Below are 11,655 nucleotides of genomic sequence, written 5' to 3' on the forward strand. Positions count from 1 at the left end.
TATATATATTCATCCTATCAACAGCTCCCCTCCTTTGTCCAAGTCCGTAACTGTGCCATATGAACTCCTGAGTTTTCTTCTCTCCAAACCTTACATTTTTACATTTTTTTCAACTAGTACTACTAATAAAATGTTGAAGAGAGGTGGTAATAATGAACATCATTGATTTTCCCCTGATTTTAATGAAGATGTGTCTTACATTTCACCATTAAAAAATTTACTGTAGGCTTCTAAAACTTTTCTCAAGTTCAGCTCCAATAAATTGCCAAAAAGAGACGACTGACACCAGTTTTCTGACACAACTCAAACGTGCTTCTTAGTGGAGTAACGCGGCTAAACCAGCCATAGACTCTCCACGGTGGCCATCTAAGGCCCAGCCATAGACTCTCCACAGCGGCCATCTAAGTCGAGACCAAAACCCAGCCATAGACTCTCCACAGCGGCCATCTAAGTCGAGGGTAAAACCAGCCATAGACTCTCCACAGCGGCCATCTAAGTCCCAACCATAGACTCTCAACAGTGGCCATCTAAGTTGAGGCTAAAACACTGCAAAAGTCAAGAATGTCCACAGCTCAGCCATGTTTGCTAGTTTTGTTTGCTTGTCCCTCCTTCATCAAGAGCAATGAGAAAGTTTTCAATTATAATACACCTCACAGTTTTTAAATCTTCTTAGTGATTTGACCATTTATCATTAGAAAGCAACTTTCTGTGTTGGTAATGTTCTTGCCTAAATATTTATTTTCTCTTGTTTTAATATAGCTTATTTTATTCAGCAGGCATTCACTGACTACTCTTTTTGTAACTCAAAGTCTTCCAGTTCTTTATTTTAGGTACACTTTCCTAACTAGGAAAGTGTTCTTTTCAGAAAGAAATCTGGAAATCTGTGCTCAGTTTAAATTTTTGGGTTACTTTTATTTGGAATTGGAATTTATACCTCTTAACTCTATTCAACAACAACAAACACAGGATAGGCAACGTCTGCCTCTGTGGTATGTGGGAAAAGGAAATATACAAAATATAATCTGGCAAAGGTTTGCTCAGAAGTTGGAATGAGTTGTTTCCTTGATATCTGTATCTTTAGAACTGGGACATACTGTCTTTTCTTGCTTCTTTTAAAAATGTATTTAAGTTAAAATGCATCTTGTTTGATAATTTACAGAATGACTGGGTATCCTTAGAAAAATGCTGCAAACTTAAGTATTCCACTAGGAAATAAAACATTTCATATTGTATATCATTTTATATATGTGTAGAGTAAGCCATTGTAGTTTTCTCAATAACTGACAAGCTCAATATACTGACTTCCAGAAGGAATTCTAAACCTATAAATATTAAACTGTTTCTTTGAAATCAAATTTTGTGTGTATAAATATTAATGGAATATATGTTTACAAACACCAAACGATATATAGGTAACGTCACTGTTTTCTATTATTCTTATGAGGAACAGTTTCTAAGGATACAGGACCCACTATTGTCACCACACTCTGTGAACATCTCCCATTTCTCAGTTCTGTACCACCAGGAAAGTTCATGTGACAGACAGATTCCCATGGCAAACTCATGAGCTGCTCCTATTGGTCTGCACTGTGAGCCTGCATTATCCACCCTCTGCCACCCGCTCTCCCTGGATGTTTGAAGACAGGATAGAAAGACATATAATAGAAGGATGTAGCGGAATAGCTCACTCCCCCCAAATTAGCTAATTAGTAGATGGAAGGAGAGTAATCCTTGTCAGTTTTCACCGCAAGGTCTATTTTTAAAATGAGAAAGTCCTCATCAAAGGCGCAGAGATACATGCACTACGGTCTCTGTTGAGAGCTCAATGCCAGTGTCAGGAGGGCTGCGGAAGGCAAGCCGCCAGTGTGCACTGCTAACTACAGTATGTACTGAAACACTGGAGCAAGAACAAATGACACTGAATGTTTAAAGTCTTTCACTCAATATTTGCATTATTCTACACTAAAAATTTTAAGGTGTTTTTACTCAACAAAGTAAGTGGAAATGCCTTTTCTTAGTTCAAAAAAATTAAGAAAACTAGAAAAAATATAAAAAAAATGGGGTCAATACCTGGAATTACATATAGCCACTCAGTAATATGTGGCTTCTAAAGACAGTTAAGTTGATCCACAATAATATGGTGAACTGTGATAAGCAGTGGGAGCAAGCAAGATATGAAATTATACTTGGAAAGATTATGATATATTAAATATACTAAAAACGAAAATATATTAAAAATATATTAATTAAACATTAGTTAATAATTCAAAACCTATTAAATAGTTAAAATATGTTAAAAGCTAAAAGGAAATGTGTCAGGGTACTAACAAGGGTTAAGGTACTTTCTCCTTGTCTCCTTACTAAGAGGTTTCACTAACTTTCCATGAGAAAAACTGATTCTTGAGAAGAGTCTTGACCTGAGCCGCCATCCCCCCCCCACATTACAGCAAATGCTCCTCGTTCCCGGCATCAAAAAAGAACAGTCACATCCCCACTATCAGTTAGCATGCTCCTCCTGTGCCCACTTGATAGTGTCTGAACCAGCATGGGGAAGGCACAGGATGAGGGGGAGTTACCTTATTTCCTTCTTCTTTAAACTGGGGGTTAATTATTTTTACAAAAGAATAAAATAATTGACGGATTCTGGAATCTCCGATAAATGCAATGTGTTTATCTACAAGGCAACTCTTTGCTTCACTGAAATTGAGAAAAAAAAACATTAATTAAAACAAAGTCAACCTAACTGAAGTTGAAAGAACATGGTTTAATGTAAAACAAAAAACAAATAAAACAGAAAAGCAGTACAAGTGTTAGACAGCCAGTCACACAACTTTAGAATTAGGTAGCCAGGTCTGTTTAACTTGCTAGCCTATGTCCTCATTACCAACTAACTCAATAAGACCCCGTGCGTTAAACATCCGAGAAGCACCCTAACTCTGCTGGCCTTTGTCCCATTGCTCTGTGCTGAGGGCTCAGGAATCCAGGTTACAGAACACATCCGCTCCTGACACATTCTGCCCTCATTACCTGTTATCTCAGATAAAGCTATTTGGTCCAAGCCCTTCCTCTAAAGCTGTGGGGCAGCTCCAGGCCAGGCCAGGCCAGCTCTCTCTCAGGAAGTCTCCACCCACCTGCAAAGCACTGTGTCACCTTCAGGTTTGCTTCTCACTACATATTAAGAATTATGCAAGGAAAGAAAAACCCAAGCAATATGAAGACATTTTACCTCATTTTGTATTTATGCATCATACAACTGTGAGGTTGCCAAACTTTGTCTCCAAGAAATCTGCCACTTGAGAGAAGGTATTCACACGAATCATTGCCTATAACGGTAAAACACCATGGTGTTGTAAACATTAGTTCACTTATTTTTTTTATAGTTTGCGTATTCTGGTCTTATTCAGAGTCCTTGAAGTCAGGAAGTAAAGTTTTCTAGACTTCCTTATGCCCCCCAAAGGCACACAAGTGTTTCACAGAAGCATGGTACACATCAACACATCAGCAAGCTAGAGGAAAAGAGCCACTTTAGCATTCCCACTTCCTGTAAGGGACTTCTTTTCTGTCTGTTGAAAATAATTCTTCTCTCATACAACACATTCCAACGGGTTTCCCTTCCTCCCCTCCTCCTAGTTCTACCACCACCACCCCTCTCCCCTAGATCTACTCCTCCTTCCTTTCCTCTTCAGAAAAGAGTAGGCCTCCAAGAGATGACAGCCAGATAGGACAAAATAAAATACAATAAGCTAAGGCAAAATCCCTCATATTGAGGCTGGACCAGGCAACCCAATAGGAGAACAAGAGTCTCAAACGCAGGAAAGAAGGTCAGAGACACATCTTCTCGTACTGTTCGGAGTTCCACAGAAACACCAAGCTAACAGCCATAACATGTATGTAGAGAACCTGGTGCACACCCATGCAGGCCCCGTGCTTGCTGCCTCAGTCTCTGTGAGCCCAGATGAGCCCTGCTTAGTTGATTCAGTTGGCCCTGTTTCCTGGGTGCCCTCCATCCCCTCTGACTTCTACAGTCTTTCCTCTTCTCTTCCACAGTGTTCCCTGATTTCAGAAGAGGGACCAGTTTAGACTCTGACTGTGGGTCCCTGCATCACTTCATCTGCGGCAGGACGAAGCCTCTCTGGTGCCTGCTAAGGACTTCTAACCCCTAGATGCTTGGTCACAGTTTTGATGGTTTCTTCTAGCTCCACTTTCTTTCCTCAGACATCAACTCAATCTGAAATAAGTTTTAGGGCATTTTATCAATTTGTTTCTGACTGAGAAAAATAAAGCGTACGGGCTAAAAGAAAGCCTTTGGAAATGACTCCTGTTACAACTACACTTCTGCATTAGCATCTAGAAACCTGGTTTAAACCTAGGGTTAGAGTTCCTGGCTAGGATCCCTCTGGCTCTGTGTAAACTGGGAGAACCGTTCTACATTCTTTGGCCATTTTATTTTACCTTAACCAAAGACCCAGGACCCAAAGGATGAAAGGGGAGATATTTGCATTAACTGCAGAGTATAGGAAAATAGGAGTTAAAGTTAATCTCTAGTTTCTTATTAACCGTTAACAGCACGCTAAAGCTGGTTTAATCATGTTAGATCAGGCTAAGTGCTCCAATAAAAGGACCACTGCAGAGCTGACAAACACTCAGTATGGAGGCACTCAGGGTAAGGCTCAAGGAACTCAAAGATGGCTGCTGTTAGAACATCCCCATTGTCTCAGTGTGTGGGTGCACCCTTTGTGGTCCTGAGTTCCTTGCTCGTGTTCTCTCTCCTTCTGCTCCTAATTTGGACCTTGAGATTTCAGTCTGGTGCTCCAATGTGGGTCTCTGTCTCTGTCTCCTTACACCGCCTGATGAAGGTTAATATTCAGGAAGATGCCTATATGTTTTTCTTTGGGTTCACCTTCTTATTTAGCTTCTCTAGGATAGCGAATTATAGGCTCAATGTCCTTTATTTATGGCTAGGACGTTTTATTGGGAACTCACCAAGGCCAGCTGGCCTGGGTCTGAAAAAGCATGGGATAAAACCGGACTAGCTGAACATAGTGGACAATGAGAACTACTGAGAACTCAAGAACAATGGCAATGGGTTTTTGATCCTACTGCACGTACTGGCTTTGTGGGAGCCAGGCAGTNCTGAACATAGAGGACAATGAGAACTACTGAGAACTCAAGAACAATGGCAATGGGTTTTTGATCCTACTGCACGTACTGGCTTTGTGGGAGCCAGGCAGTTTGGATGCTAACCTTACTAGACCTGGATGGAGGTGGGTGGTCCTTGGACTTCCCACAGGTCAGGGAACCCTGATTGCTCTTTGGGCTGACAAGGGGAGGGGGAGGGAAATGGGAGGCGGTGGTGGGGAGGAGGCAGAAATCTTTAATAAATAAATAAATTTAAAAAAAAGATGGCTGCTGTTTCTGTTTCCTTGGAGACTGGATCCACCCAGGGCTCCTGCACAGCACAGGAGCAGTCCACCGCTGGACTACAGCCTCGCACTCACACCTCTTTTTCTCAGTCTAGTTATTCATTTGTCTCGACTGCCATAATACACACCAGAAGGACAAACAGTCAACACAAAAGTGCTGTTACTTCAGTGTCCCGAACACAACAGAAGGGAGAACCCCCAACGCTGCCATCTTCCTGGTGGAAACTGGAAAAAGTGCAGGATACCAATGCTGAGTTTTTCTAGTTGCAAATATACCTTCAGCAAGTTTTTCATTTCAAAGATTCTAACAAGCTATACTAGAGATAAATAGATCTCAATTCATTCCAATTTTTAAAATCTAGTTTTAGACCCCCCCAAAATTAAAGCACACAAATAACCAAAAATGAATAAAGGAAGGATTACAGAAAAACACAATTAGGCTATTTTCCTAAAAACATTCTTCTGCATGTAGTATTTTATGACAAGCCTACAGCAAAACTATTATAAATTATAGTATGTTTAAAAGGAGAACAAAAAATTGATATTTATTGCATTTCTACCTCTTCAGATATACATACAAAACCAACTTGTGAGTTAGTAACAACTACTTTTTAGAAAATATGAGTTGCAAAAGTGAGGTATCAAATCTGTGGGTATTCCTACCCTTCTATTTTTTAATAAAAGCCTAAACAAAAACAGTCGTTTTGATCAACTCTCGGTGTCTCCATGTGTGCAGATGGAAGTGACATGCCCATAACTTAAAATATTTAATTTCTTCTCCAGAAATGCTTGACATGCAGAGTTCTTTTCATTCTTGGTACAACTGCCAACATTTGGCTCCTTGGGCCATCTACTGAAAAACAACAGGTCTAATGTCCTGAACCCATTTTAGAAAAATCCTATAGCAAAGGGAACTTGGAGAGATCAGTAACCAAGCTCTACCAACACAGTACTCCAGAGACATACAGTCTCTCAGGGAACAGCGTTCTTTCATATGCCAGTGAAAGCCAGCTGGTGATTGACATTGCTAAGTGTGTAAGAGTGGCCTTTTCACATTTAACAAAATAAAAATATCAGGAATAAGTACTCACACACCTAATTAAAAATAAATTAACATGATTTACAAAATTATCTAAAACTCCATATTCTAAAGCACATTCTCTTAGGAAGGAAATGCTTTCGGATCAAATTAGTAAATGTATACATAGTTGTTAAAATAAGACAATATTCCTTTTTTATTTTTACAATATGCAAATCCTTTTCAACTATATCAAAAGCAAAAAAGGAATCTCTAGTTGCTAATTTCAACTGCCCAATATAAATCTGATAGTTCTTTTAATATAACCAACTTAGATTACAAAGAACTTGGAGAAATCAAAGTAGTAATACAACTTTTAAAGACAATTCCCAAAGAGCTGGCTCCCATGCTCAAACTATCTACATGAATGGCTATCTTCTTCCTTTCTCTGTTATGCTTAGTATAATCTTTCTGGTTAGTGAATACAGACACTCCAATTCTTATGCATGGTATTTCCCAACAACAGAAAGGAAAGCAAGAACAAACCAAATAAATAAGCACACCAAGAAACTAAAAACACCAGTAACAACTAAAGGAAATCTCCAATAGGCTTCATAAGTAACAAGCTGCTTTTCAGACTGAGTCGCCGTACGGTTGTGTTGCCTCCCATCAACTCTAAAAGCACCAGCTCATACAGCATGTGTTATGTTCCATAGAAGAATACGTCTAGGATTCAGCAAGTTGATTCTGTGCTGAAAACATCACTTAAATTTTTCCTTAGAGAGCCGAGCATCCTAACCCTAACATTTGAAAGCAGAGGCAGGGAGATATTTAATATTGACATTTCATATGCTTAGTGATGGAAAGAAAATCAATTTCAAAAAACTTAAGACATTGAAGTACATTAATTTTACCACTTTAAAGCTTTTCCAGCCTCTGGTCAGAAATCATGTGTTTACTCCAGAACCACACAATAACGGACATTTTAAAGAATATATTTTAAAACTCATTCAAACATATCATAAGACATATTAATAATTCAAAAAAAACCTCTTCTTCCTAAAGTTGAGATTAGAGCACAAAATTTACTTAGAATCACAACTGAACCAAGTGCAGATAGAAAAATAAGAGAAAATAAATTTTGGATGTCTACTCACCAAATAGGTGTTTATGGAGTTCCTACTGTGTGTTAGGCTTTGGCGATTTAAAAACAGTTAAGATACACTTGGAAGCTCAGTGTGTGTGTGCAAGAGAACAACATCAAGTCTTGTAAGTACAACACAGCAACCATGTACAAGTTGCTCTGGAAGAGACTGGTTCCTCCATATTCCTATCACTGTGAAGGTAACATTTGAGTCAAGCATTGAAAAAGGCCTGAGAATTGTAATTTAAGGGAAGAGGGGCCATTGCAGGTAGAGAGAAGCAGCAGAAGCAAGAGTGCTTTTACACTGTAAGCTTAGAGCTTAGAAGAATGGGAGGATATCAGGTAACAAAGCAAGTTCAATATTATCACTTGGTCAGAAAAAGAAAAACAATGGGGAAACTCTAGCATTAGTATTTTAAATTAACGTCATCTTCCCTCAACCTTCCACCAAGCTCCCAGAAAGGCAGACTATAACATAATGGTACCAGGCTCTCTAACTAGTCCTAAATCACAGCTTAGCCACTGACAAGTCGTATATTCTCAGGCAATTTACTTAACTTCTCTGGTTTCGTCTTTAAAATGTAAATAATTCTCTAATTCACAGAATTTATGACACATTTTTTCATAGCAGGAAAAAATGTTACCAATTAAACTTTGACATGCAATCAAAGTCTTAAAGACTCTTCTTGATTACAGAAGTGTTAAAGGGGGGAGAGATGAAATACCGTACCTCATAGACGCTGTAAAGATGAAATGAAGTATGAACACCTTAAACATACAGTAAGTGCTCAATTTAATGCACAGAATTGGGAAGCTTTACTTTCCAAAATGTGTAATTCTTTTATGTTGAATAACTTTCAAACCAAGAGGTGTGTGTATGTATGTGAGTGTGCGTATGAACTCATTCTTCCTTGATGCATGTTCACATCCACTCACCTAAGACCCTGATGTGGACTATACCTCCACCATCCATCTAAGATAGGAAGCCGTTTCTTGTTCCAAAGATTTCCATGCGGCTCAAGCGCATGTTTATATGTGAAAGGCACTGCATCTGACATGGTTTGACACTGCCAAGACATGGATGGCTAATATGGTCCTGGTAGGACGTTTATTTTTCCCAAACAGACTCTGGTTCAAGTTCTTGATACTGAGTCTTCGCAAATGCCCACACCAGGGGTACTGCTTCCCATTCAAGGCAACAGGGAGGCCATGAGCCACTGCTGCAGGAGGCTTTCCGATCTCAGATTGCTACACTGACTCAAAGGGCCCATCCTACATTCTAATTTCTCTGCTGATGGCAGATCTTGATAAGATGCAGTATTAAAAATTAGTATTCCACGTTATCGAAGACAACAAGCACAAGGAAAAACTGTATGCAAGCTAGCTGTTTCCATTTAGGACGACAGCATTACAGTGAGGAACCTCAGCTCTGCCAGCGTCATAAACACAAACTGAGCCGGACTACAGTCAGCTCATACCAAACCAGCATAAAATGACTTATCATATTTAAAAGAAACTTGTTTTCCAAGTTATCAAAAGTCAGTGCATCAACACTCAAGTGTATTTTTATATATGAAAACATAGCGTTCTTGATGGCGGCTGTAGACGAACCAAGGCTTTCCCAGGTCATCTGCTAGAACTCTGTAGAGGATTGGATGAGAATGGCCACAAGAATATTTATAACATAGCAATCCAGTTATGGCGCTAAAGTATAGGATCTGATAGACTCAAGAGCAGGCAGAAACAAAGCACTGAGTTTCACCAAAATGGCCTCTACGTTCAGGGACTGCCTGACAGGGACTGCCTGAGACGAGGAAGGAGCTCAGATTCTAGGACCCCAGTGACTGCAGATTTTGCTAAAAGGGTTGTACAGTATAAATGGGTCCGGCGCTAATGTACACCTATCCACACTTGACTAATTATGTCGGGTCACCAAGAGCTGTCCAGATAATGGCTTTGGTAGTACCAAGCGTCAAAAATAAAAGATCCTATCATTTCCCTCCTTCTCTCACTGTCTGTCCTGGTGGCATTTTTCATAAGGGGGGGGGGTCAATCAAAAAGACAAGCAACTATCTCTTGATAAATGAAGAATAATAGTTCCTTTCCAGCTTGCCACCACTATCTAGACCCATACTGAAGGCCTGCTTTCAAAAACTTTAATACTTGCTTCGACTGCCCGTGTCTGTCAACTCCCAACTTCTTCAAACAAGCAAGCAAGCAAACAAGCAAACAAACAAAAAACCCAAAATCCTTGCCTCAGTGCCTTTTATTTGTAAAAAGTGTGCAACCCAAACTCTTGAAAAGAGTGTATGGAAGGCTGGTGACACCTCCCCTTTAGCCAGAGTGGCTCTTCTGGCAAGGACAAGCAGGGCTGCCCAGACAGCTGGGTCCAACCGTTGGGGCCGGAGGCTGCAGGGCAGAAGCCAGACCCCGTGGGCGCCCGGTGTGCGACCCCAGCGTCCCGGAGGCGGCGCCGCGGGCTGGCCCGGGGGGCCCCGCGCCCGGCCTCCGCCGCCTGAGCGCGGGCCGGGCGCGGCTCCAGGTCCCAGCCCCAGGGCGGGCAGCTGGGGGCCGAGGGCCGCACCGCCCGGCCCGGCCCCGGGCCCGCGGGGGTCGCGCGGGGCACGTGGGGCGCCTGGGCCCGCGGGAGGCCGCAGGCGCGTGGGCGTGCTGCGGCGGGGGGCGGCCTCCGGCGCGCGCTCCGCTCGGGGCCGCGGCGCCGCCTCCCCCGGCCGGCCGGCCCGGGCAGGGGGAGGGCCCGCTCACCTCGGTAGCGGCGGGACGCGAGGTGGCACGCGGCGAGCAGCAGCGCGGCCACCAGCGCCAGCAGCTTGGCGCTCCTCACGCTGAAGTAGTGGTTGATCTCCCGCTTGCCCAGGGTGTAGGCCAGAGCCGCCATCTTGGTTCCTCCATGACAACAGTGCGCGGCGGAGCGGGGAAGGGGCGCCGCGCAGGGGCAGCACCGGGGCGGCCGGCGCGGTAGCCAGCCGAGCAGCGGCCGCCGGCTGCCGCCTGGCCCGTCGCCCTCGCCGCCCGCCGGGGAGCCCGAGCCCGTGGCGTCGGCGCGGCCGGCCTCGCCCGGGCCCTCGTCGGCCTCCCCCCAGCCCCGCCGCCGCTGCTCCGCCGTGCCGGTGCCCCAGGCGCCCCGGCCGCCTGTCTCCTCCCCTTCCTCCTCCCCGGTAGCCTCCTGCCTTAATAGCGGCTGCGCCTGTGACGGGGGTCCGGATGCCCGGGGCTCCGGGGTCACCGGGCCCGCGCGGGCCTCCGGGGTCACGGGGTCACGGGCGCCGGCGGGCGGCGGCGGCTGCACAGACATGGGGGTGCCGGCTCTGGGGCTGTCTCCTGGGGCACTGGCCGCTACCTGAGCCTAGGTTGGGGCAATAGAAGCAGTGTTCCGGAAAGTACACTCCCTACTTCCCTATCACACCCCTTTCTGAACTTGCTGCTCCCGGTGCCCGCCCAGAGTCGTGGGGGCTTAAAGCCACGCGCGACCAACCTGGCCAGTTCCCCTGAACCTCAGATGGAACACTCAACCCAAGAGTAGGGGTCTCCCCTCACTATTTGCTCCCCAGCTGCCTTGGCTAGGCCCTCTGGAAACTTATTGACCCATTTGTCCTCTTGCAGTGGGTGTACTTGCACTCACAACAGCATAGAAGGAACCTGACAGAGGCTTAAGTTAGTGTAGGTGTCCTTAGGAGAGCCCCATTCTCCTTCCTGTTTACACAGAAGCTGGCCAGGGTGGCAGATTGGTTTGTCCACGACAATCCTGGTTAATGTTTTGTGATGATCAATAAAACCAACGTTCCGCGTCTCAAGTTGCGTTGCAGGCCAGAATGGCCATTGACACATTGTGGTGAGCATGAGTCAGTCAAGTCGGAGGTATTCTCACGTGTTCTTTAGCCATTCTGAAACTTGTGCTCATAGCCTCCTCTCAACATTCTGGAATATTGAGAAGGGACTTACAGACCCTGTCGACACATTCCCCTTCTCCATTGAAGGATCTTTTAAATTATATTTCCAGCCACGAGTTTCGTATCATGAAAGATTCTTGTCGCTTAAATGAAACCACA

At 43.8% G+C, this 11,655-nt stretch overlaps 1 protein-coding gene across 3 annotated transcripts in view; it reads right to left on the reverse strand.

The window, feature by feature from the left end:
• Window positions 1–11,137, reverse strand: part of Casd1 (CAS1 domain containing 1) — a 41,170-nt gene extending 30,033 nt beyond the window's left edge. The window contains exons 1-3 of one of the 3 annotated variants that reach the window (XM_050123818.1): window positions 10,352–11,137; window positions 3,227–3,323; window positions 2,577–2,697 (exon numbers count right to left, since the gene is read on the reverse strand). In XM_050123818.1, the coding sequence (XP_049979775.1) occupies window positions 2,577–2,697; window positions 3,227–3,323; window positions 10,352–10,901 (768 nt within the window). In that variant the 5' untranslated portion in view covers window positions 10,902–11,137. The remainder of the gene's footprint in view (window positions 1–2,576; window positions 2,698–3,226; window positions 3,324–10,351) is intronic. The other 2 variants (XM_050123817.1, XM_050123816.1) reach the window with 2 other exon arrangements.
• Window positions 11,138–11,655: the final 518 nt, after the last annotated feature.

The sequence above is a fragment of the Alexandromys fortis genome, unplaced genomic scaffold (genome assembly GCF_014885135.2).
Source record: "Alexandromys fortis isolate MF-2015 unplaced genomic scaffold, M_Fortis_MF-2015_v1.1 scaffold_214, whole genome shotgun sequence".
Lineage (NCBI taxonomy): Eukaryota > Metazoa > Chordata > Mammalia > Rodentia > Cricetidae > Alexandromys > Alexandromys fortis.